This window comes from Rhea pennata, chromosome 2 (genome assembly GCF_028389875.1).
Source record: "Rhea pennata isolate bPtePen1 chromosome 2, bPtePen1.pri, whole genome shotgun sequence".
Taxonomy (NCBI): Eukaryota; Metazoa; Chordata; class Aves; order Rheiformes; family Rheidae; genus Rhea; species Rhea pennata.
The window spans coordinates 13,478,973-13,506,691 of record NC_084664.1 but is presented as its reverse complement, the minus strand read 5'-3'; the positions used below and the strand labels follow the sequence as shown (position 1 = coordinate 13,506,691).

Below are 27,719 nucleotides of genomic sequence, written 5' to 3'. Positions count from 1 at the left end.
CCCCCCGCCACCATGTCACAGGCTCCCGCGGCCCCGGCGCGGCCGAGCTCGGTCCCGGCCCTGCGCTCCACCCGCCAGAGCCGCGGCCGCGCCAGGCCACCCGGGCGCCGGCCCGGGCCGCCTCCCGCCGCGGCAGCGCGGGGCGGAGCCTCCCGCCGCCAGGGCGGAGGGCGGAGGGCGGCCGCGGCGCGGCGCCTGCGTCGGCCGGGTCGCGTGTCGCGGCGCGTCCCGTTCCCGTCCCGCTGCGGAGGCGCCGAGCCATGTGGAGCCGCTACCGGGCAGCGGGGCGGCTGCTGAGCCTCAGCCGGTGAGGAGGGGGAGGCGGCGGCGGGGCTGGGGCTCCGCGCCTCCCTCCGAGACCTTCCCCAGCGCGCCGCGTCGCTCAGCGCCTTGCGGCGGCGGCGGCCTGCGGGCGCAGCGCCGGGCCGGGCGCCCCGGGCCGAGGCGGAAAGCGGGCCTGCGCGCTCGCGTCCTGCCCGGACAGGCGGCTGAGCGGCGGGAGGGTTTTGTGGGACTCTGAGAGAAACGTTGTTTCAGGTCCTGGAAGCAGAAGTCATGGCGGTGGAAGAGCGTTTCCGCTAGTGAAAGAGCGCTGCAGTACCGGGTGGGAGAGCAGATCCACGGCTTCACGGTCCGCCAGGTAGGCAGGGGCCTCGTGCCGCCTTTCCTGTGCGCTGCTTTGGGTAAGATACGCTTCACCTTGGAGGGAAAGTTTATGTGAGAAAGTCGGTGGAGGTCTACACACTGTAAATATTTACACAGATGCTGCCGACGATCGGTTAAAAACAATACAGTGGTTGCTTGTAGTTATCCTTCTTCAAGCAAATTCAAGCAAGTTGCTTGTAGTTACCCTTGTAAGAACATTAATGCATGTTCTTAAAGGATGTTAATTCTTCCAGAATAAATGACACACCACGGGAGTCTGTGCATCTGGTATAGATGGGGAGTGTTCAGTTCAGTCTTCCTAAAAGCACAGACAGATGCACAGAACTATGCGCTGTTTTATGCTAGGCTGCTTTTAATAGGTTTGTTAAGAACTAGCAGTGGGAATTACATGTGGAACTTCGTTACGTTTCTAAAGAAAGAAAGCAGAAGAAGAGAACTCAGGAAACTTGCAAAAATGATTGCTAGTGATAGAGCTAGTAATAGAACTGGATTCTGAACTTTTTTTCCCTTCTGACACCCTAACTGCTGATACTTGAATTTGTGATCAAACCATTCTAGTCTCATTAGCTATAAAAAGAACAGTACATTTTTGTGATTATAGTGTAGTTTGTTTTTTTTTTAGATTGTTATTTATGTTCCACTTAGACACAATGTTCTATTTGTGCAAAACATAGGAACAAAGAACTTACATATTACTGTATATGGCCTCATTTTATACAGGAAAGGCAAACTGATATTGTCATTTCATTCTTAGCTTATATGACCTATTAGTAGTCATATTGTGTTACAGATGTTTTGTTCCAATGCAGGTGACAGCTGTTCCTGAGCTCTTCCTGACTGCAGTGAAGCTTAGTCATGATAATACAGGAGCCAGATATTTACATGTGGCTCGAGAGGACTCCAATAATCTCTTCAGGTAAAACACGCCTGTGTATAGCTGTTGGGCGTATATATGTGTATAGCTCATTCCATCTCAGTGTCAGATTATGTTTTCTGAATTGTAACCAGATTCATAAATAGGATTTTTTTTGTGTTATCAAAGACGGAGTACTTACTAAGTAGAACTTCCATAGAGTAATTCATGTTGGAAGAGACATCATGAGGTCTCTTTGCTGCTCAAAACTATGTCAACACTGAATTCAGATAAGGTTGCGTGGAGATTTACTCAGTCAGCTCTTAAAAATTTCCAAAGACAGAGATTCTACAATCTCTTCGGGCAGTCTCTTTCCAGTGCTTGACTGTCTGTATGGTGAGCTTTTTTTTTATTATTATTATTATGTCAAGTTAGAAACCACTCTTGCTTCAATTTATGACCATTGTCTCTTCTGTCATGTGTGTCCATGCAAGGAGCTCATCTACATACCTTCTTGTTGGTATTGGAAGGAAGCTACTGGGTCCCTCTAGGCCTTTTCTTCTCCAGGCTAAATAAGTCCCCTCTAGGCCTTTTCTTCTCCAGGCTAAATAAGTCCAGTTTCCTCAGCCTCTTTTCACAGTACATGTGCTCCAGCTCCTGACCATTATAGTTCTCTACTGAACTAATTGAAGTTTGTCATTATCTCTCTTGTATTGGTGGGCTCAAAACTAGACCTTCTGATAAAGTGCCTTACATTGCAAAATATAATTTTTTTTTGTTTTTACCATGAGTCTCCATAAAATTTTCTCTGAGCTTTTCTTTTTTTTTTTTTTTTTTTTTTTTTTTTTTTCTCCCAATTAATGAACTGACTAGTAAGGGGGAAAGGATTCTTTTTCCCAATAAGATATAAATTTGAATGTTGACACTGTTGCAGTTTTATCGGTCACTTTAGTTACACAGGTTGTCTGCTGAGCCATTTCTGATGCTAGGGCTGAAGCACTGAAAAATTCTGTACCATCTCCAAAAATAGAAGTCCTTCTCTTAGAAGTGGCTGAGCACTCAACTCAGTCTTTCTTGTGAACTTGAAAACTCTGCTTCCTGCTGTATCTTGTCAGTTACTGGACTGTTACACTGTTCCTGTAAAGCTAAGCTGCATATAGCAGGTAGCTTTCCTCTGGTCCCAAATAAGCGTGTTGCTTTCTCTGCTGTCTCTCTTACAGTATACAATTCCGTACCACTCCAATGGACAGCACTGGCGTCCCACATATCCTTGAACATACTGTATTGTGTGGTTCTCAAAAGTATCCTTGCAGAGATCCGTTCTTTAAAATGTTGAACAGATCTCTCTCCACTTTCATGAATGCATTCACAGGTGAGTACAAAGCAAATAATGCTTTTAAAATGCATGAGGCTTTTGCAGTAAAGCTTGCTGCTGGATCTGCTTGATTTCGCTTTGGAAATCCATTAAGTGTGAATGTTGTGACTGAGACATTAAAAAGCTAACCAACTACATCTTACTTATTTGGCATTTGCAGATTAAAGTTCCAATAGAGGTGGATCTTCATAGTAAACAAGAAGACATTTAATTATTTACATGTTTGACAAAAGAAAAGTTTTCATGATAAAATAATTGCAGTGTTAAAATTCTATGTATTTCTCAACAAAAATTTATTTCAAATAGCAAGTTTCTTTTCTTTCTGTTACTTATCTATATAAGAGATTAAAAATAAATATATATTACAGACTTTCTAAAATTCTTTCCTATTTTACATTTATTTATACGCAGCTAGCGATTACACACTCTATCCATTTTCAACACAAAATCCCAAGGATTTTCAGAATCTCCTTTCAGTGTACTTGGATGCAGCTTTCTTTCCATGCTTGAGGCAACTAGATTTCTGGTAAGATGTAGACAGCTGAGAAATATACAGATGTTAAATTAAGGGAAAAAAAACCCTCTCCTTCCCCCAAGAAACACTTCCTATTATTAATTTTCCCAGGCAAGAAGGTTGGAGGTTAGAACACGAGAACCCGACTGATCCTGAGACACCTCTAGTCTTCAAAGGAGTTGTTTTTAATGAAATGAAAGGGGCATTTGTAAGTTTTGTGGATTTTTGTTTTAAGATCTTATACAATGTGCATAACTGAAGTAGTTTAATTTGCAGATTAACAATGATATTGCACCAGAGATTTCCATTCCTCCTTTGTAAAATTTGTTCTCAAAAAAGTCAGAGAGCTTTTACACAGTCTGTCTTTGTGTTAGTCTGTTAGAAAGCTTGTTTACATGTGAAAGAACAACTTGTTAACAGATCTTACTCTAGGATTTTTCTTAAAAATTGACATAACATAGTAGTTTTATAAAACTAGATGGGGACTGTAGAAAAAATGCTTATGCAAGGCAGAGTTCTTGTACAAATTAAAACTCTAAGGTCTTATTGTTGAGTGCTTTTTAAAGTGTGTTTTTGTCACTTTTACTGAAACATAATGTTTTTTTCTTAAGACAGATAATGAGAGGTTATTTGCACAGCACCTGCAGAATAAACTCCTTCCGGATCACACTTACAGTGTGGTATCTGGTGGAGATCCATTAAGTATTCCTGATCTTACCTGGGAACAGCTTAAACAGTTCCATGCTACACATTATCATCCAAGCAATTCCAGGTATCTGAAATCTGTGACTAACTTCCTAGGGTATATAATGAGTTATCATTGTGTTCATATTTCTGGGGGGTTGGGGGGGCAAGGGGGGAATGGAGATACTTATGGTATTACCATGCATGTGGCCATCAATGCAGATAGTCTGTATCTGCCAGCAGCTGGCAGACCATCAAATCAAGGAAGCTGTTTTAGGGAGAGAGGCACAGGGTGAACTGGTAGCAGGGGCTAATGAAAGAGCTGACTGATGCAAGAGAGTTTCTAGAGTACATGTGCCTGCTTAATTATAAGGATTTGAGTTTTTTCGGTGCTTTTTTGTCTTCTTTGTTTACAGATCATTCACCATGAACTCCTATGGGTGAGGCAAATAGAACTTGTAATTGTTTAGTAGTAACATTAGGAATATATGGTAAAAGTAGGGCAAGTGAGTCTAGGGATTCCTAGCCTCCTTTAAGTCAGTCCAGATTAAAGTTCCAAAAAAATGTTAAAAATTATGGCATTTCAGTCACTCCTTAGTTGCACATTGCTGTATTGGATTCTAAATAATAGATATTCATTTTAGTCAAATACTAGCCCTGTTGGTACTGATAAGGTCTTTGCATCAAATTCAAAAGTTATATGAAGGAAATATGCAGTGTTATTGTTTCTTCACTACTAATTTTGTGGTCAGATTAGCTCACTGATAGAAAATCAGTTATGTCATGATTGTGATTTCACTATCCTTTCTTTCTCTCATCATCCTAAGTATTCTAACATACCTGAGTTTGGGTTTTAATCAAGGAATATCATTTACCTAAGAGTTACCTCATGCTCATATTTAATACACTGGAAATCAGCAATTTTTCTGGCAGATATGGATGTCTACTTTGGTGGACTGACCTGCAAAACCTAGTTATATTTTATAGATGAGTTGAGACATGGATCACTGTGTTGCCTACATTACATATGAGAGTCAAAGGAATCTAACTTGTCTTCTCAACATGGGATTTTGGCTTCAAGTACTATTTTTTTTTCTTAGAATATTGCATAATGCTGCAACAAGCTGAATTCTAGGGTTATGTCTATTTCTAAGCATGAAACAGGAGATGAAAAAATATGTGAAATTTTATTTCAAATACCCCTTACATATTTCTGTGGATTTTAAGTATGTGGAAACTGTGGTCGGTCTTGAATCTAGGGACTTATGAAACATTCTTGTCTAGATGTAACTAAATCACCGGAAATTACTTGATATTCAGAATATAAATGTAAATATAAATGTAACTAAATCTAAAGGTTAAAATCTAAAAACTCAAAATCTAAAACTTAATTCCCAATTTTCATTTAAAATGCAGGTTTTTCACTTACGGTAATTTTCCACTGGAGCAACATTTGAAACAAATTCATGAGGAAGCACTGATAAAATTTCAAAGAATTGAGTCAAATACTGACATCCCAAAACAGAAACTCTGGGAAAAGCCTGTAAGTAAAATAATAAATCAAACAAACAAAAAACAGGTGCACATCCAATCTTACAACTGTAGTAACTAAGTGTAGTAGATTCTAATATTTTAGTCCAGCCTGACGGGATTATCTTGTTTGTTTAGATGTTTGTTTGCATGTAAATGACTTTTTTTTTGGGGGGGGGGGTTTAAAGGTGAGGGGGTGAAAAACTGTGTTTGAGTTTCACTATTGTAACAATTGCATCCAGCTGGGCATTTTTCTTCTTCACTTTCAAGTCTCCTAGCATCTGAAGAACTGAAGTGTTGTTATAAAGCATCTAGAACAACCAATATAAATATTAATAACCGGAGGTACCAGTTTATTTAGAGTCAGGAAATTAACTTTCAGACATTGGTTTCAAAATACCTCTTCAGGTTCTGGGGTTTTTTTGGTTTGCATTTTTTTCTCTCCTTTTGGTTTTTTTTGCTCCTTGGCTTGTCCATAATCTTAAATTTTTCTTTTAAACCCAATTCTGAATATAAATTAAGGCAGACTCTCTTTTTCTCCTCTTGTAAAAGTGGTAATACCAGTTATCTTTAAAGAGATACTACGTAAATATGCTGTGTTTGTGAATTTAGTCATGAATATTGAATTTACTCATGAGTATCTGTAAAATTCTTTGAAATCTTTGGAACAAAGGTTATAAAGATACAAACAGCTTTTTGTTATTTGTTGCTTCTGCTTTGAGTTTAGCCTGTATCATATGTGTTAATTACATATTACAGAGAGAACACTGTATAAAATGTGGTTTAGACTCATTTGCTGCAGATCCTTCCAAGCAGACAACTGTCAGTGTCAGCTACCTGTTGACAGAGTAAGTGTATCAAAACGAAATTCTGAACTAAAGGCTTATGTCAGAACTTTAAGCAATGTGTTTTTTTTTTCTTTTAATTAAAAAAAAATCCTTTTTCATAAACATCATCTTTAAGCTAAGTAATGCCATGGGACAGCTAGAAATATTAAATGAAAATTTAAATACTAATTGGATTTTTTCCTGTCTTTCTCTTTAGTAGATAGAAGTAAGGAAAAGTGCCACTGTCTTACAGAATTACTCAATGGTTAGGCTTTTGGGAACATTGGCTGCCTTGTGCAAGCTCTTCTGTATGACCCTACGAACTTCATCTACACTCAGGCCTAATATGACTTGCAGAACTTTGCTGCTGGTTATAATGAATGACCAAGAACTCTTAGTTCCCAGAGTTTGGGGGCATTGTGCACAGCTGACAGTTATTCCTTCCTTACTCCTGCTGAATTCTTTTACAGAAGTAATTCTTCTGAAAAGAACTCGGTGGTATTGAGTGTCACATATTCATAGCTTAGTGGTGTATGAATATAAGGATATAAGACCTATTAATTTTTCTTCAGTATTACAGATACTTTTGAAACCTTCACACTAAGCCTGTTGTCTTCCCTGTTGGTTGATGGGCCTAATTCTCCTTTCTATAAAGCTTTAATTGAGTCTGGTGTTGGTACAAACTTTTCTCCTGATGTTGGGTAAGTGTTACAATTTATACTTCAACACTATAAGCAGTATTACTGAAGTTCAATTTAGAAAAGTTGTAAACCAGTAACAAGTTGGGAAAAGTCTTCTCTTATACAAGCAGCAACAGTGAAAGTCTCTTACTGTAATTTTAAAATATCTTAGAGCTTGTATTGATGAAATATAAAGCATCTTCAAGTGTACCTGTTGGCTTGTCAAAATAATGTGATAGAAGCTGTGTTTTGTTAGATTAAGTTGTGTTGTATTATGTTTATCAACAAGAAAAATACATACATAGGTACATGATATACCTTCAATGTCCTAATTTACTGGGGTGGGGATTTATTTTGTGTGTTTTTATCATCACTCAAGAAGAGCTAGCAAACTAGCTTTGATATTGTTTTATTTACTGTGTTACTTTTGCTTTTTTTGCTTTACTCCTGTGATTTAGTAATAGGTAGGTTTGGTACAAACGTGCTTTTTAAGATTAGGTGCCATTAGCTTGCCATAGCCACAATATAAAAGTATGTGTCTGACAACATTTACTTATTCAAACTGTAGCTTGTGCTACTGGTCTTCTGAATTCTGCATGGCAGACTGGGTGGGATTCTTCTCGCCTAACTATGGGCATCTGTATTGTAGATACTCTTGTGTCAGCTGCTCATCATAGATTCCCTTTATTAGCAGAGAGAAAGACATTTTTAGAGTATGATTCTTTTGACTGATTTAGACTTTAGAATGACAAAAATCATGCATCTGTCTCCACTGACTAGCTGAGATGTTCGTATAGGATACCTAAACATACGTTCATGTGGGATACTTAAACATACACATCTAGTGCCGTTTTAATGCTCTAAAGCCAGCACTGAGTCTGACTTGAACTGTCACTACGTGAAGGCATGGGTCTTCTGTGAATCCAGTGTCATTCACAGCAGTGCCACTGCTATGCAGATGTTTCGAGTATCATGGGACCTGGTGCTAGATGCTTGTGCTTAGATACTGAAGGCGTGATTCAGTGTCTGTGTTTTTTCAGCTAAGCCCTTTCAATTGTAACTGTGTTAATCTGATGTTGAACCATAGAGCAGTGTTGCCTTTGGTGTGCTTTAGTCACTGTGCTGACAAATCAAATCTAAGGGAATAGCTGAGTCCAGAGATCAGTATGCAACTTTTTCCACCTGAGTACTATTGAATTCTTTCTGTGGTTCTTAGACAGGTGTGGTTAGAGTTGATGAACAGCTATTGGTTTTCACTTTGTTGCCTTCGTTTTAAACTGTGAAGCGTTTCTTATTTCTGCAAGTGTGAATTTATGTCTCTAAAATGTTCTTACGGTTTACTGTGCCTAACAGCTTAGATTTTCATATTTTTACATTTTTTTAACTAACATTGACAATAACTGCAATAAACACAGAACACTCCACCTTCACCTTTTGCTGTAAAGGGACTAACTTGAAGTACTGTTCTGCTCACTAGCGTAAGTAGAATGTATGTGTTTGGCTTTACAAACAGCAAAGTTTTCATCTTAACTAAAAAGACTTTTTTAACACAAAATACATACAGATGAATTGAAAAATGAACAAAAAAGACACAGCTTTGATTGTGTAATTGTTTTGCCTTCTCTGGTATCAGCTATGCCATATATTTTCTTATCAGTGTTCTACTACTACTGAAACCAAGCAAAAAATGATTTTTAAATTCTATTTCTTGCCCCTTTTGGTAATTATTTTTCTTCTTTCTTCCTGTCAAGCTTTCAAAATTCTGTGTGTACATATGTGGAGGTGATGGTTTGGTTTTCTCTTTTCCTTTTCTGATTTTAATGGCAGGCTTTCTGCTTAAATTCTAGTACTTGTCACTGAGTTTAATATGTTTTATTCTAGGTTTAATGGCTCAACAAGAGAAGCATATTTCAGTGTGGGTCTGCAGGGTATTGCTGAGAGAGATGTTGATACTGTGAAACAGATTATTGCTAGAACAGTTGATGAAGTTATTGTGTGAGTAATGTTAAAATTTTTAGAATATTATAACCTTTCCTTCCTACTTTAAGAATTTAGTTATATAAAAAACTACACCAAAGAAGTAGTTTTAAGAGCATTAAACAATAAAACTGCTACAGAACAATAAAAAACCTTTTCCTTTCTCTGTTATTGCTTACTCACCAGCATAACATTCAGGCGTTTAATATTAGCGCTGTTTTGCTAAATGACACAGCATAATAAGTTTATGTCAATTTTAATTCACTGAGGAAGATGTTATGTTCTTTTGCTTGCTTTATCAATGTTATAATTCATATTCATAGCTTCACTGAGAGTGATTAGTGTTAATGGATAATATTTCCTTCTATCTTCACCTCTTCCCAAAGGAAAGGATTTGAAGAAGATAGAATTGAAGCTCTACTTCACAAAATTGAAATCCAACTGAAGCATCAATCTACAAGTTTTGGACTTGCCCTGACATCTGTAAGTCTGCATGTGTGCGGACATATGTGGTGGTATTTCCCACATTTTCCCAAAATATCATTTTGTAGTGAAAAATTTATGTATGAAAAATCTAAAAGGCTTTTCCTTTGTTTTCTCATGTATATCTTTTCCTTGTTTTCAGCAGACTTCTAACTATGACTGCTCTTCACACTGTATGACTGTATCAGGCAATGAGCTGTTTACCTTTCTCTGAATAGTAGCTTGATTTCAGTAGAATTTCTTCTCTCTGTGAGAGGGAAATACTGTACTGGTTCCTGGAATTGTATGTTTTGTCCAGAGGCCTTTATACTTATAAATATGAAATAGGAAAACTATATTTTTCTGTATAATTTAATTCTACTGCTATAACTAAATTGCAAGATTCACACATGCAATTTTACACTAATTTAATCTTTGACTTAAAAATTCGCTACTAAAACTATTACAGAAAGGGGTTTCCATAGCAGAATGTGGTGTCTGCGTGTCCTTGTAAATATAAGAAACAGTGAGCTATAGTATTTACAATAGGTTTGGAAACTGAAACCTCCTGCTGCCTCCTGGTTTCCTCTATCCTCTGTTTTTTCTGAACTGCACCAACCTCATTTGCTTAATCTCCTACCTATCTTTTCCATTCTGTCTCACAAGTTGCATCTTCTTCAGGAATACTCCTCCTCCCCTTTCACTATGAGAAGTTAGGAAAAGAAGCACATCCTTGGATAGTACGAATCTTGTCAGTGGGAGAACAGCACCAAAAGTTCTTTCAGATCAGATTGACATACAGTGAAATAGACAAATTGTGGATATTTAATTTACTGACATGTTTCATAGTAGGATCTGGCAGCATGTGCCTGACTTTGGTAACGAGTACTTTCTAGCATGTCTTCAAAAGGTTTGAATACTTCTGTCTGAAATATTTGTGCAATTATTTTCTCTTTCAGTTTCTAAGACTCAAAGTTGATTCAAGTTTTAAGATTAGTTCTGGAACAGAATCCTCTTTAGATTCTTGCTTTAAAAGCCCACAAGGTCATACAGCATTTAGTGTTAAACCCTCCATAGAGAAGAATTGTATTTCAGTCCACAACCCATGGTTGTGTTTTAGAGGTAGATGTAGAAAAGAGAGCTGGAAGGGACCTAATTATAACTAAAATAATGAGTAATAGATGACAGTTTCTGTAATTTAAAATGTCCTGTGGTGAAGAGTCTCTAATTTCCGTGCTATACTCTAGTGCTTTGCTAGCCTTATCATTTGGAGGACTTTGCTTTGTGTGGTTTAGTTGTTTAAAATTCAGATAGGAGAATTCTGTAACTAACTAATGAGCTTTTCTTTGTACCCTCTAGGTTTCTATTTGTTTCTAAGGTGGTTAAAACAGCAAAAGTTATGTTCTAGGATGGTCTGTGACAGCTTGCCCTTTTTTTCTTTCTTTTTTTTCTTTTTCTTTTTTTTTTTTGTACAACTATTTAAAAACAACCAGATAGCCTTGTAGCCTTGTCCTCCCTATACTAGAGCTACCTCTTTATCTTCCAGTGCTAAATTTTTCAGACATCTTCTCTTCTGTGAAGAGCTTAGTGAGAATCAGCACTGAGTTGTTATAATGACGCAATAAAATCCTCAAATAGGGAGGGACTATTTCAAGAGAATTAACTTGAGTGTATTCTAAGAAAATAGTATTCCTTAAAACATACCAGGGAATTTTCTCAAACGCGAGATAGTACTGGAAAAGTTTGATAGGTTTGATAGGTTTATGATACCTGCTTGTAGTTACAGAGATAAGAAAAGGTAGTTTTAGTACTTCTCAGACATTTTTTTTTATGTGCTTTTAAGGACTGTTTCAAATATCTTGGGATTGTGTTTTTTTTTCCAATATTCACACAAAACAGAAATGAGGAGAAGACTTTAATAGCTAGATATGTGTTTGAAGAACTTTCAGTAGCATCTTGCAACGATTCGTGTGAGCAAGCTTACTAATCTCAAACTCTAAAGAGTAAAAATCTTTCCAAAAGAAGTGCCGTGGGAATATTGCTCATTATCCAGTATCTTATTTCTACAATGTTTCATCTATATTCCATGCTTTAGTTTCCTTATTTATATATAACTTCAACTGACTGACAGAATAATATAAAATGTTACCAGGTGTACTTCTTTGTTTCCACCTTCTGTTCCTTTCTTCCTTCTTTGAGTTGATAAATGGATTTATTTTATATGAGGGGAAATGGGGAGGAAAAAAAGAATTTTATAATAGATTTCCAGAATACAGACACAGACATAAACACTGACACAAAAAGGAAAAAAAATAGTGAACCTGTTCATTAGGTATTACATGCTTGTCTCCCATTAAACTATAAATAAGGTGGTTTTGGATCGCAGGTGGTGCTAATGTGTGTGTGTGTGTGTATATATGTATGTATGTATAGATTGTCCTGCTTACCTGATTATTCTTACCCATTCAGTATATAGCATCCTGCTGGAATCAAGATGGGGATCCAGTGGAGCTTCTGAAGATTGCAGATAAAGTCTCTCAGTTCAGGCAGTGCCTTAAAGAGAATCCCAGATTTCTTCAGGAAAAAGTTGAAACTTATTTTAAGGTAGGAAAACTTACAGAAAAATGTCAATGATATTAATTTTTAAATTGGTTTTGAATTTAAAATTAAATTCAAGGCTTTTTTCTCATAACTGTATTATTCATGTAAATGAACAACAGCACTTTTGAATGGAACATACTAATTTTAAATGATTAAAGTGAAAACTTTTCAAAATTGGAAAAAACAGATAGTTAGACATTTGGAAACATATATAGAGTGTTTCAGAGTGTTGATAAAATGCTAATGTTTTACTGATCTGTAATATCTGATGCTATAGCAAGCCTTTTTGCTCAGCGTACAGAAGCTGTGGAGATGGTGCTCTCTGCAGTGTTCCCCACAGTTCCCATCCCTCATCATGTGGAACAGAGAGCCTGTGTTGCATGTACAGAGCTCCTTTCTGAACTTTGTACTCAAGTTTTCTTCACGTGGGAGGGAAGGGCAGATGGGCAATGGCATTTTCCCAAAAAGAAGCTAAGACATGGCCAGAGAATTATAGACCTAGTTACATGTTTTTAGTGTACACATAGCAAGATGTCTTTTATCCTTTGAGAATGATTTGGTTATGATAATGTTGCTGTGGTGCTTTACCTGTTCATTGAACTGCTGTCTGAATTTTGCCATCAGTGCTCATTTCTTTCTGTTCATTTTAGTTTCCTCTCTTTCCCTTCCACTGGAGTGCTTAAAGGTTTGAAAACATTTAAGGTGTGATGTCACTTGATAGTTCTGAAGCTGTGTATTAGCTAGTGCCAGAAAAAAAAAGAAGTAGAATCCAGTGATAGCAGTACAAAAGTGTGGGATTTTTTTTGTTTTTTCAATTGAATTGTTAATACTGTTTTGAAGGGCAGATCTATTGTAGGTCAACCTGATTTAATAAAGGGTAAGTGTTGGAGTCTCCTGTTGCCTTTGAGAATCAACATAATTAAACTTTGCTTTCCTAAAGATGTTACTAGTGTCCGAAAGTAGTAGGGAGCTATTAAGCTTTTGGCTTTTGTAGTGATGAAATATAATACAAGGTTTTTGAGAATATCCGTAACAATGTAATTCTACTGTGGAGGTTAAGACAAAATTACAATTCAGGATAGAAAGTGATGAGAATAGTTGGGTGTTCTTATATCAGAAAGTTATGTATTCTTATACGTTGTGCCTGGAGTTTAATAAAGCAGAAAGGCTAGAAGCAATGGGGAGAATGCTGTTTACTCTGTCTATTTGACTATGCTTTGCTAATTGTACATTTCACTCTTCAGCTCTGTAGTTAGCTGGGTTTTTTTAGTCTTTCTGTATAACTACAGAGGGGAGAAACTCCTTTAAAAATAGGGAATCCAATTAAATTGTCCCAAATTACAGGCAGTCTCTCTCAGTGACAGATACTGCTGAAACTATTTTTGACTCCTGCTTTGAAATGGGCAACTCTCCTTAGTCTCCCAGTATTATAAAAGATGGAAGCAGCTTGAGTAATTTTGTGATTAAAATTCCATGGTATAGTATAAACCAAAAGAAATTTAACAGATGTTGTGGCACTTGCATAATTCATGGAGTTCTCTGGCAGTGAAAATGGTATAAGGTGTTTCTGAGCAGGATAAGGCATGCACACTTTACATCATGTGGGATCTCTGTGCACTCAAGCTTGGGCAGGTTGAGAGAGATTAGCGAAACCCTCCTGTATTTTACTAGATTCCTCATCTTGGAACATTATCCAGATATAACTTCTGTCATGCTGCTTTATAGCTTTATACACGATTGTTTAACTTTGATTTAATCAAACTAATGAGTACTGTGTTCTGTTAAGGGATTCTGACTCTACTAAAATTTCACTGAAGATTGTTCTTGCTTGTTCTTGTGCCTCCCTCCCCTACCCAACAGAAGACTGTTCTGTATTAAGTTAGGAGTTTAAATTGATTCTTTGATGATATGCAAGGCAAGTGTATGGGCTGTTTTTATCTACCTGGTGAAGCAGTAATCACAGGAGAAGACAGGAGAAGACAGAAGTAGCTCTCAAAATTAATAATAATCTGTTTTGGGATATGTCTGTAGGATAATCCACACAGATTGACTCTGTCAATGAGTCCAGAGGAAGCCTACTATGACAAACAAGCAAAAATGGAAGCAGAAAAACTGAAACAGAAGATCAATGCTCTTTCTGGAGAAGAAAAAAAACAAATCTTTGAGAAAGGTTAACATCCTTTGTTTTACTTTTAATTTGGATAACTATTTAAAATTTCAGTCAGTTATATAGCTTGTGATCAAATAATATTTTATGTTCTTTGATAGATTAGGCATTTTCCAGCATTTATTCTGAAAGTAATTTCTTTTTTTTTTTTTTTTTTTTTTTTTTTTTTTTTTTAAGTTTGTGTGTATGTGTTATGGGATTATGCAGTGTAGTGGTCACACTGAACTATAATTGGTGTATTCCATTAGTTTAAACACTCAAAAATAGAATGATCAAAGTTTCAAGTAATGCAGAAGGAAAATTGTTTAAAAACATTAATCTGCTTACTCTCTGCTTACTCTTCCCTCTGTTAGCTTGTGCTAAGTGCAAGATATACACTATCTACCATAAAGCTGTTTACTTTTGGGCATGTGAAAAGGTTTGGACTATGCACCTAGGTTGCTCATATTTTTAATTGTATATTTATCATACTTTCTGCTTAAAAAGAAAACTATAGAATAGTGTTTTTGTGACTTACTCTGATCAGTAACTTACTTAAACTTGGAAGGCAGTCATGTCAGTTTGGGAAAACAATGATCTAGTTGTAGGAAGACTGAAATTCAAGTATTCACAGAAATATTTATAGAGAAGTAGAGTTAATGTACTGAAGCTATAGTATTTTGCAGAGGGGAATTTTTCAGGTGAAGTTTTCTGCTTATGAAAAAGAGTTTGAGAGTTCTTAGAGCAACCAGCCAGAATCCAATGGAGGCAGAAATATAAAATTAAAGAAAAGATGTAGCTGCATCAGTGTAGCTTCTTTGTGCTGTTCACAGAGCTGGGTAGCAGCATGTCAGGCTGGCAGGACCATTTCTTCAAGGTCGGTGTTTTACTGTGAAAAGAATATTAAAGTGAGACTAGAAGAAGAATTTGGAAAGATAATATATTCTGTTTGCTGTTACAGCATGATGATCTGCAGAATTGTTTCAGTAAATTATGTGAAAGAACTGTTGAAGATAAATGCTAGATTTTAACTTGTATTTTTTCTGATCTGTGTCACCTCAGTAGGTTTTGACAGCATTTCACTAAAAGCTAGATATGTACAAGCACTCTGCTTTCCTTATTAGGTTTGGAATTAATTGCTCTTCAAAGCAAGCCTGAGGATACCTCTTGTCTCCCAGCTTTAAAAGTGTCTGACATTGAGCCCCAAATCCCATTCACAGTGCTGGAGACAGCACTTGCAGGTTGGTGTAACCAGTATTTCTCCCTGAAGGGAGCAGTGCTATTCGATTGTTATCTGTCTGTTTGTCCAATTTTTGCTCTTTTTAGCAGACTGTAACATAGTGTGTGTACATGCTAAGTTGTGAATAAGAACACTGAGGCGGAACAGTAAACAGGGAAAGAGTTTGTGGGAAAGCAAAACTTGCACTATGGACTTGGCAGTAATTTTGGCCTGCGCTGGTTGTATTTATGTATTTGTCAAAATTGAGGGTGCTCTGACAAGATAAATACAATACCATAAATGCAACCATGATTGCGCTGTGTGCCAAGTGGAAGCCCTGACCACCTAGCTCCCTTCTCTGGTCTCAAAAGTTAGCCTGTTAAAGACAAGCCAGCTTCCAGTTTCTAAAGCCATCTTTTATTCAGCTTCAGATTATAGATTGAAATAAAATAATGTTTTAAGCACATCTAGAATCCGTTGGGCAAGAGTAAATAAGAAGATCCAAAAGTGAAACCCTTGCCAGCTTACAGACCTTGGTGATGGTCCTTTTCTTCTAGTCTACCACCTCTTCAGTGTGGTAGACCAGAGGAATCTGGATCTGTAGATGGTTCCTGCCATCGCCTCTGAGGGGCGATGTGGGGCTGTTCTGCAGCTGCAGGCCTGCTCCTTTGCAGGAGCCTGGTAGTAGCCCTCCAGATGGAAACTCTCTGCCACCTGCTTTCTCACTGTCTGTCCTACTCTACAGCCAGAGCAGTCTCTTGGGTTTTATGCTCAGTTGCTCTTGAGCAACCTCCACATCTTCCAAAGACTTAATCTTTATCCAGGATACAGCACTCTGGGCAACTTATACAGGGAGCTGTTGTTATTGCTGGCCATCCCTATGTATTTTAACCATATGATACACAGGAGCTGGGAAAAATATGGCATCCATTATAATTTATAATTCTCCCTGTTTGGCCAGAGGCTGTTTTCTGGATTGCTGGGAAGCAAGAAATTGTAGCTGTCAATTTTGTTAAAGTTCTGGCAAAATCTTACAGGCAATATTGCTCTGTAAGATAGTTTAAGGAAGATAAGATACTTGAAGGTAGATTATGATACTGTGAGATACTTTAAGATAGATAACAGGCACTTTTCTGTGAAAGTTACCAGCAAGTCTCAAGTACTGTATAATTTTGATGCTAAAATGATCCGTTTCTGTGAATATTCTAATATCCTGTTCTAGAACAGAATGTGCAGTGTGGCAATCTTCTCCTCTCAACTTTGAGAGGAAGAAGGTGAAAATATAAGATAAACTTCTTCATTTTTTCAAAAATAAATTACCATTTCATTATTTGAACATTACCTCTTTAAAATCTAAAATATGTCCTGAATCAACAGAATTTTCTCTTTAAACTTTGTAATTATCCATTACTTTACCATGGACAAAAACGAAAAAATCTTCAGTCTAGCACTCAGTACAATATCCAAAGTTTAATCATGAAGTGTCATTACAATCCCCACAAAAAGTAACTAATATGCAGATCTTTTGAGGAATGGTTTTGCTTTTGTGTGCTTCTAATAGGAAACTGTTATTTGTTTTTTTGCTTTTTTATTTATGTTTTTTTTATTTATAGCTGATGAAATTCCTGTCCAGTACTGTGCTCAACCAACCAATGGGGTAGTGTATTTCAGAGCTGTTTCCAGCTTGAACACGCTTCCAGAGGAGCTCAAACCATATGTGCCACTTTTTTGCAATGTCATTACAAAGTGAGTGATTCGCTTTGCTAGAAGCTACGCTAGTAGGATGTAATACAGCTTTCTGAAGTAATATCGATAGAGAATACCTTAGTGAACTATTGCATATAATGATTTCAGCAGCTCCTTTATTACAGAAGGGGAATGCTGAGGCCTCAATGTCCTGCAGATCTGATAAAACAGCACTTCCTCCTCCTCACCTCCTTTAGCTAGCCAACTCTTTCCATTTTCTCCTTTGCTCTCCACATTGCCTTGTTCCTCTGTGTCAAAACATATATTCCCAAAATAGATTAATAAATTGATCTGAAAAATAACCTGGCAGAAATGAAAGTTTTTTTTTTTTTTTTTTGTTTTTTTTTTGTTTTTTTTTTTTTTTTGCGTGGATCTGTTATTTCTGCTGTGATAATAGCTTATGTGATAGTATTTCTCTAGTGCCACATGGATGTACAGGTAGTGAACCTGTACATAAAGTATACTTTCTAATCTGTTATTTTGAATTAACAGTGAGTTTTAGTTGAATAGCTTTGTATATTTCCTGGCTTTTTTTCTTTTTATAAATTGTGAAGTATTATTTTTTGATAATGTGCCAAATTATTTAGTTGTTAAATTAATAGGAGGCCTATATAGCCTCCTTTGCAAATAGTGTATGGGTCCTGGTTTTGCCATACACTGAAAATGAAAATAAAGCTCTAATTATTTTTCACAGGATGGGATGTGGAGCTCTTGATTACAGGGAACAAGCCCAGAAAATAGAGCTAAAAACAGGTGGGATGTCTGTCAGCCCACATATTATTCCAGATGATTCACACCTGGATGCGTATGAACAGGTAAATTAATCATAAAATTCATGCTATTGCACTACAATAACAACTCTGTTGTTAAGGGTCAGTCATGGCTTCCAGGTAGAGGGTTAGATAGTGTGCACTGGAAACTTAGCTCATGAAAAGGAGTCATGTTTTTTTGTGGAAAATACAGATTTGAGGATTACAGTAACTTGATGTTTGATTTTAAGGGGAATAATTCACATAGTTATACATTTTAAGGCAGTGTTTTATAAACATCTGTTACCACAGCCTTGAGAACTGCAAAAAACCTTTAGGGAAAAAAGGAGGAACAGGACAGAATAGTATAGCATTATACATCAAGAGATTGCTATTAATGTGCATGCTGTCAATGTGGTTCAGAGACATTCAAAGTTTGCAAGATTGTTAGGTCTTAGTGTTGAGCAGAACAATCCTAGCAGTTTCTCTTAAGTTTTTTCTTTCTAACTTCTGGGGTCTACTGCTGCTGTGGTTTGCTCCCCATGGAATCCAGAATTGGATCAAGGGGACTCTTTCTTGCAGAAAGCCTGCATCCCCAGAGCAGTGTGGGTTTTTTTTTCTTGTTGTTTTTTTTTATGCTGTACATGAAATGTGAGAAAGCCTATTCCTGTACTAATGCTTGTGAAGAGGGAATTGGCAGGCTTTGTTCATGCAATGTTCAACTACATTTGTGTCTGCTCTGATTTTAGTAGCCCTGCCTGCATTAAAGTGGTTTTGTGATGTGAAGTATTAGGTTGGCACCACAGCATCACTTTCATAACAGGTTATTGTGTGTTTCTCAGACCATTGTTTTGGTTGTCTTATCTGTGAACATTTTGTGTGTGTGTGTGTGTTGTTTTTCCTTTAGGGTGTACTCTTTTCATCTCTGTGCTTGGACAGAAATCTGCCAGACATGATGCATTTATGGAGTGAAATATTTAACAAGTACAGTATATTAGATTTCTTTCATTTTGTGAATGTGTCTTGGGACTGTTTTTCCTTCTCCCTCAACCTTTTACCCCTTCTTAGAGATCCTGTTTTGAAGATGTTTTTGTGTCTTTGAGTGACTCAATTTCTAAACCTAAATATTCCAACCTTTGCATGACTATATAATTTGAGTGGAGAATTGACTGTCTAAAGCTGTTTATAGAATTGGTGTGCTTTTGTGTGAGACCTGGGGAAACTTGTTATTCTGTGTATTACTAAGAATCTGTTCTATAGCAATAAAAATGTTATTTCTACTCCTTTTCAGCCCTCGGTTTGAGGAGGAAGAACATTTTAGAGTACTAGTTAAGAAGACCGCCCAGGAGCTGTCGAATGGAATTCCTGATTGTGGGCATTTATATGCGTCTATTAGAGCCAGCAGAAACCTTACTCCTTCTGGAGAACTGCAAGAAATGTTCAATGGGATGGATCAGGTAAAAAGTAAATGGCATCTTTTAAATGAGGCCCAAATCATCCACTTTGGAGTTACTGTCCTCATTTTTGCTAATTTCATCTAATGGCTTCATCTCTGTTTTTTCTGTCTTTCCCTTGCACACAGGTGAAACTGATGAAGAGAATAGCAGAAATGTCTGATATTAAACCAGTACTACGCAAACTACCACGCATTAAGAAGTATTTATTAAATAGTGACAATATCAGGCAAGTTCCAGCTAAGTACAAAAGGGGCATTTTATTCAGAGAGGCTTTGGCCTGTGAAGGGGCATTTCTGTATGTGCTTCTTCGAGCCCTGGGGTCTTGTGAAATGGGAGACAGAGATCTATGGAACAACTATCAAATGTTATTAATTCTCCTTGCTTAAGAAGTTGGTGGTAGTTATGTTTTTTTTCTGTTTTATTTTAATAAATATAAGAAAATTAGACTAATTTCAGATGTAGCTATTGTACTAAAAGCTCACAAGATGTTCTGTGAGATTTGGCAAAAAGATTCTGTCAGTGCTCTGCTTCTTCCCTGCCATGCCCTTCATCTTGAAAGATGTCCAAGAGAAAAAAAGTGTTGTAAAACAGTTGAATATAGTTTGGTTTTGGATTTTTTTTTCTCGTGAAAGGAAAATAGTGACATTCTGAAATTTGCTGTAGGTATATGTTAGAAAAAGTAAGAGGGGGCTTTAGTGCTTAGCATCAGACACATTAGTTCCAGAAATAGGTTTGTTCGAAGTGCAGCAAATTAAGTTACAAGGTATTGTTTTGTGAAGAACAAAATGATGGAATAAAATGATGAATAAAATTATTCAAATATCTGTACAGTTCTAAACCCTGGTAGGTGTGTCTGCAAAGACAGACTATAGAGGAGGACATTACAGTTTCTTTATGAGACACAAATATTTTTCACAACTGATTTATATGCTTAGGACAGGACTATGTGGTTGAAATTACTGCAAATGTTTAGGTAGCTCTGAAGTCATTTTGGAGCAAGCAAAAGAAAACTAGTTGGACCATGGTGGGCTCTCTCCCTGTCTCTCCCTGTCTCTCCCTGTTTCTCTCTGTCTCGTACTGGATTGTGAGTACTTTCCTGCTTTATTCATGCATTATGATTATCAATGACCATAGAGCTGACACTGGGATGATTTAATACAAAGTATTCAGGAAGGCAAAGTGATACAAAATATAATGGTCTGTCCCAAAACACAAAAACCTATTGAAGCATTCAAAATGTATTTCTAACAGATGTTCAGTAAATGCTGCACCTCAGCAGATATCAGAAGCATCTAAAGAAGTAGAGAAATTCATAAAGTGCATAACTAAAAGTAAAAAAGAGAGAAAACCTGTCCGTCCTCATGTGATTGAGGTAGGAAATTACTTCCATTTGTGACTAGTGTGATAAATAATGTTGAATTTGATCTTACTGTTGTGTAAAGACCACTGTGCTACCAGGAGAAACTCATTTAAACTCAAACGCCTTTTCCATACAAAGATATCCAAAGAAACTTGCAAAATTCACCTCTGTCATAAGGTGCTATATATTTTGTTTTAAAGGTTTCTTTCACTCTGTAAAATAGACAATAAGATCAGCTGTCCAGTCTTGCCTTGGGGTGACTGCTTTTGCATGGGTTGAGGAAAAGGCAATTCTGCCTTTCTCTGTTACATAAACCTGTAATTTCTTCATTAGCTGAGTTTTCCTTGAAATGTTGGCTAAAGGGAAATAGTGCGTAACGTAGTTCCTCAGTTGTACTGGAATTGTTAAATCATTTTTTAACACAAGGGCTATGTCTCTTGCAGAAATCTTCAGACATCAAACCTGTGGGATGTGATATGCTTAATTCTTTGCAGATCACAAGGAAACTAATTAATGTAAGTATAGTTTGGGGATATTTATATTACTGAGTTGTTATTGATATTAATGGTCCATCTTCAGCCATTGCAATTTCTGTGTTTAGAAGCATGCCACTGAAACATAATGTACTCTGTAGTTCTACACTTTTACTGAATTGTTTCTCAAAACTATCCATCAAACTTCTTCATCCTTCTGTGATCTTTTGGTTATCTTCCCTTCAGTTCTGTTTTGAAGATTGTTTAACTAACTTCACATCCATGCATGCAGACAAGTATACACTTAATGCTGCCTGTTGTAAGTGATGCTTATTTTATTTTTATCCTAGTTTCTTCCAGAACTACACTTGTGTAGTGTCATTCCCAATTCACTCCCTCCTTTCCTTTCATGCCTTCCTATGTTATTTTGAATTTTAATGACATCTGACAGGAAATCATCAGTGATAATTCTGTGAAAATTTGGCTACAGGAGAGTAGCCCAGTACAGTATACCCTGAGCTTCCCACTGAGAAGAAATCAGGGAGAACTCAGCCCAGGGTTTTGCTTGCAGATCTGTTGTGCATATGCTACTGTCCTTGGCCCAATCAGCCAGAGATATCAGGATCTGGGTGCTGGAAAGCATGTCTCTGAAATTAGGAAAGAGCTTGGGAGTGTTGAGATGGAGTCATAAAAGATATTAAAGGTGTCCAAGGCTCTGCTCACACTTAAGCAAGCAAACACAAGCATGTGTGTGTGAGACAGGTGGAGAGGCGAGGTGCTGCAGGGGTCTGGAAATAAAAGAAAGATGAAATACTGAAGTGGGAGTGTAAGGAGGAACTGAATATATTGCAGAGGATTGCTGAAATTCATAAAGCTGTTCATAAAACAATTTCTGTATTTTTTGTGGAATTCAGTTTCTGAATTTGGTTTCAATATTTAAAATTAAGTCAAGTATGATGTGATGACCATGCACTTATCTGGGTGCAGAAATGGAGATTTAGGAACACTCAGTCCATTCAAAGTAAAGATACTGCAAAATAATCAAACTCTTTGTCTGGTGGTACTAAGAATTGCACAACTGAGAAGCTGTTGTATGAGGATGGGCAGCTGATGTACATACGTATCCATGAACTTTAATTTCCCAAGATAATTATATGTTCATGTTTGATTTATGGAGCATTATCAATATGGGCATATGCTAAACATCATTGGTTGCAGTATTGATCAAGTGGCGGCTTAAGCCGTTGTTTCCTGTGTGTCTGTATGTCCGGCCTAATTTCATAGTTCTCAACTTTGGCTTTTTTATCAAATGGACAAATTGTCTCATCTCTGCTAACTGTGGCAATAATGTACTTTCCTCCTAGGATCCTACTTTCAAACCATGCCAGATGAAGACCCATTTTGTACTTTCCTTCCCAGTCAACTATATTGGGGAATGCATTCGAACAGTTCCCTACACTGCTCCAGACTATGCAAGGTAGGAAGCAGAATCAACAGTCAGCTACCACACACATTGTATAGCACTACACAAAATTGAAAGTTGCAGGCTGAACGCTGCAAATGTGGTGTGTCAGTAAAAAAATACTTCGCAGCTTATTTGTGACGGATTCTTTACAAGAGCAATCTTTGCATGGCTGGATCTAGAAATGTACTTTTTTAAGTAAGTGTTTCAACTGTGAAGCTAGGGTTTACTATCCCCTAGCTTTCACCTAAAAGCCTGCCTACTCACCTCTCTGAGCTGACTATGCTATTCTGTTTAACAAAGTTTAGGTGACTGATTTTGTATTTCACTGAGGAAGCTGAAATAAATATAAAAAACAAGTGTTCCAAAGCAGTGTTACTCTTAAAATGATATTACATTATTCAGCTCTTACTAAATGTACTGTTATCATTATTACTGTAGATTACAAGAGTGAATGCATTTTAAATGGCAATCTTTGCAAATTTTAGAGGAAGCTGAAAATATTGCTGCCATCCAATTACTTTAACAGCTTTGCCATTGACAAACTTACCATTTTCTCATTACAGCCTTCGAATTCTTGCACGGTTGATGACAGCTAAATTTCTGCATAGAGAAATCAGAGAGAAAGGAGGGGCTTATGGTGGAGGTGCTAAACTCGGTCACAACGGCATATTCACTTTCTACTCCTACAGGTAACGGCAGGTTCATTGTTTTCTGTTCATGTCTGAGGAGATAACTGACTCTGCTTAAATGGATTTTTTTTTTAATTAGTTGTAGCTTTCTTTCAAGATTAAGTGAAATAAAAAGGAGAATGTTAATCACAGAAAGTGATTCAATGCTGCTGCTGCTGAGGGTTGAAGAGGCCCTACTAAAAAAGAGTCATTTTTTTTTCTGTCTTCCAAAGTGGTCTTCCAAAAGTGTTTTGTTACAAAAGAAGGTGCTTTCGGGTGAAATTTGAACTGAAAGTACTAAAGACTGACTATAATCAAATCTCGCTAAAAGTGTGATCAGAGTCCTGGCTTAAATCACTTGCCTGGACCAAAGGTAGCCTAGCACAGCAGGATTCCTGGCTAAAATTTGAGCGGCTTTGCAGTTCTGTGAAGCTTTAACATGGTACGACTTGTCTTGGTTAGCATTTCAATAGTTGTCAACCTGTTGCACCTGTTCTACAGAGCAACAAGAAGTGTAGCAGGAAAAGCAACTCAGAGGAAGATATCATATATTGTAAATATTACTGTTGTTGATATTAATGGAAATTTTGCTTATTAAGCTGTTGAAGCATGTGTTGATAGTGATGATTGTAAACAGGTTTGTTTTACCATCTTTTAAATATCAGTACTCTTTGTGCTGCCTTGGAACTACTTTAGGCTACTGAACTTGCTTGCTGCACTTGGGTATCTAAAATTCAAAAAAAGCCTAGTTTATAGCACTACTTTACTCTTAAAAAAATCTTATAAACTAATAGGAAGTTTCTCATTTGGTTTTAATCCTCATATACACATAGTAAACTCAGAATGAAATGAAACATGAATAAGAAAAGGAATTACAGTATTTAAAAGACTAATCTAAATATTAGCTCTTTTTTTTTTTTTTTTAAGAGACCCAAATTCTTTAGCCACCTTGAAAACATTTGAAGAAGCAGTTGAATGGGCCAAGTCTGGAGAATTCACACAACAAGATATTGATGAAGCTAAATTAGCAGTATTTGCTGCTGTCGATGCACCAATAGCTCCGTCAGACAAAGGTACATTCCCATCAGCCTCGCAGCTTTGGGAGCCTGTATATATATACATACCTGTGAAAATATATATATTTTTTTTATGAATATGTATTTTGCTTGTTTGTCTAGGCTTAAAGAGAAGAAAATAATTACTTTGCTTACTTTGCTAATCCCTATCATCTCTTCTTGGCAAATTTGCCAAGGCGTTGCAGTTTCAAAAAAACACAGTAATTTCCTGAATTCTCATTGCTCTCCATCAAAAACACCACCCACATTCATTCTTTACTGAAATGTTGTTACTGCTGCTTGAAGTCATGGCAATATACTTAGAAGATGGAGGTAGATTAAAGAAATAATTTTGGGCTTGGAAGAAGCATTAAATGTTAGTAGGCAAAAAGCAATGATGTGGGTCTTCTGATCAAAACAGTTGAAGAATTATTTTCCTGATGTAAATAACACGATTTGAATTTCTTTAACCTTTTGTGCATACCTTTGTAAGAAAGTTAGAGCATAAAAATATGTATGTCTGCAGTGGAGAGTTTTTTTTTTTTTAATACCTGTTTACGATGACTAGTAGTATATACATCCTTCTAGTTTGCTCACACCTTGATTTGTTTTCCCCACTTTTCCCTCCCTCAGTTCTTAGATTTTAAGTGTAATCCAAAGCTTGCAAAGTTAGAATACATTTTTTCCCTAAAAATAAAGAAACTGTAATGTTAACATTAATGTTATTTTTAAATGTGCTTGTATTAACACTAGCTTATTAAACAAGAAAACTTTAAAGTGAAGCTGAGCTTACTCCTTGTGCTGAACTTTGGTTTTGACCTGGGCAGCAAAAGAAGTTGGAAATAAGTTTTGATCAGTTTTAGGTGGATATGTAAGTAAAAACACTGATATTGGATGTTAGTATTTATGAGAGAGTAATGACATTCATTCTTTAATATTTGAGCACACAACTGGGAAGTTTAATGATACATTGAAAAGAAGGGCATTACTGAAGTGACCTAGATGTTGTTGCAGAGAGAAATGCCCATCTCTTGATGCTACTTTAAGTTTGATCATTAGGCCCAATGTAAGTTCCCAAACAACCTCATCTAACTTGGAACTTAGCCCCGCTTGGAGCGGGAGGTTGCCCTCCAGATGTCTTCCCAAATTGATTATATAATTGAATATGAGTTCTCTGGTTGTTTACTGACCTACAATTTAGTTTTATATATAAATATAGTTAAAATACTAAAATATATTATATAAAATATATACTTTGTTAGAAAGTACTGAGACTCTTTAGAATTAATTTAGGATTCTTTTTTGTTTTGTTTTGAAGACCAGAATTATGTTTATATTTTTGACAAAATAAATCACTTTTCAGGATAGGAGGTTTTAGTTATTCTTTTTTCCTACATAGAAAAAGAAACTCTTACTACCTCAGAAACTGTATTTCTTTATTCAGTTCTAGCCGTTGGCACTCGATTTACAGTTGTATTTTGTGACAAGCCTGAGAACAACGGCCTGATTATGGGCTGTGTTCTTTCCTTCCAATACATACACCTATGGTGGTTTGCACTCCTGCATCCACAGAGTTGACTGTTGAGATCCCAGTATAACAGTACTTTCTTCTTTTTTTTTTCTTATTTTTAGGAATGGATCATTTCTTATATGGGATTTCAGATGAAATGAAGCAGTCACATAGGGAGCAGCTTTTTGCCGTCAACAGGGATAAACTGGTTGATGTATCAAACAAGTAAGTCTGTGTTTCTTTACTTGAAGAAACTGAACAAATAACTAATTTGAAAGAGAAGAGACTTTGTAAAAGTTGTCAAAATAAATTTATTTCTTCTCTTGGCCTCTCAAAATAATCACTAGAATGTAATGCTTTCACTGTTTTTGTAATGTAGAAAGAGAGATGTTAGTTAATTGATTGGTTTATTGCATTTTAGCAGACATGACTGCTACATCCTAAACTTATTTACATTCCAAATTTACTGGCAACTCTTACTTTTGGATGGACTGCAAAAGTGCCCTGTTTCTTGTTTATCTTTCACCTTAGTCAAAGAAAGACTACATTAGACTTCCAGTTCCTGGCACTATGAGCTCGTTCTTTGAAACTAACATTTTTTTGTGCTTCTTTAGAGTTATGACCTACTTAAGAATTCTACTGCTTAACAATATCATCTGGCTAAGAAGATGATGTATTGTGACTTTTGGGAAGAGAACAGTGCAAATCCAAAACATGCTGTAAAAGCAAAAATGTTCACAGAACACATTCAACAGATAGCAAACAGCATTTTTCCCTGGGAATATTTTTAAGATACATAGAGTGGTTGCATATAACTGAAGCTTCTCATTTGTTTCTTCTTGCAGGTACCTTGCAGTTGGAAAGAGCACTCACGGTCTGGCTGTACTCGGCCCAGAAAATACAGATATCACCAAAGATCCCTCATGGGTCAAACGATAAATCGCTGCTGAACATCCAAGTTACTGTAAAACAAGCTAGTCTTTGTGACTATGTAATTGGCTTTTTAATTAACTTTTAACCCTGATATGGTCCAACTTAAATAGTCAAACAAGTTGAGCTGAACAGCCAAAATTGTCCTTCTTGAAATAACTGTGAAGCTCTTCCAACCATATAGTATTTGAGCGCAAGAATAGTCTGTTCAGTTATGGCAGAGAAAAATCATAATATTTTACTGAAGACTCACTCCTCCAATCTTAAATGGAAGCTATATAAATTAAATATTTTTGTATACATAAAATGAAATAGTGTTTGTTTGATAATATGCTATTGGATATGTAAAGAACTATGAATACCATTCAGTGTAAGATTCATTCTTCTTAGAATTATCATATCAAACTTCCTTTGCATAGGGCACCTTCAGGTAGTTTTGTGACTGTACCTCTCACATCAGGTCGAATTTGTAGTGGATTACAGTGTAGTGGGCAAGTCATTAATGAATTGGGGTACGCAGTCAGTATTTTACCTTTAGGCAGTATTGCCTAAACTATTATTTTAATATGACACTGTTTATTAACTTTTTGTCAAAGTTTAATTAAGCACAATTAATCAGAAAAGTTTCCTTATGACAATTTGCTAGCCTAATTTTAATAACGACAATTCTGCTGTTTCCCTAGGGAACTAGTGCTTTTTTTTTTATTATTATTAAATACCTATGAAGTGAGAGGAAGAAGTGAAATACTCATGAAGTGAAAAGAAACATCAT

The 27,719-nt window shown here is 36.7% G+C and overlaps 1 protein-coding gene across 1 annotated transcript; it reads left to right on the top strand.

The window, feature by feature from the left end:
- The first annotated feature begins 213 nt into the window (after positions 1-213).
- Positions 214-27,311, top strand: PITRM1 (pitrilysin metallopeptidase 1). Its single transcript, XM_062568881.1, has 27 exons — positions 214-307; positions 538-640; positions 1,476-1,582; positions 2,740-2,891; positions 3,306-3,420; positions 3,520-3,616; positions 4,020-4,180; positions 5,509-5,635; positions 6,382-6,470; positions 7,022-7,150; positions 9,011-9,124; positions 9,493-9,589; positions 12,038-12,172; positions 14,201-14,339; positions 15,440-15,556; positions 17,148-17,280; positions 17,975-18,095; positions 18,937-19,013; positions 19,321-19,486; positions 19,612-19,712; positions 20,738-20,858; positions 21,290-21,361; positions 22,684-22,796; positions 23,348-23,473; positions 24,380-24,525; positions 26,140-26,242; positions 26,863-27,311. The coding sequence occupies exons 1-27, from the start codon at positions 261-263 to the stop codon at positions 26,954-26,956; spliced, it is 3,102 nt and encodes a 1,033-aa protein (XP_062424865.1). The 5' UTR covers positions 214-260; the 3' UTR covers positions 26,957-27,311.
- The last annotated feature ends 408 nt before the right edge of the window (positions 27,312-27,719 follow it).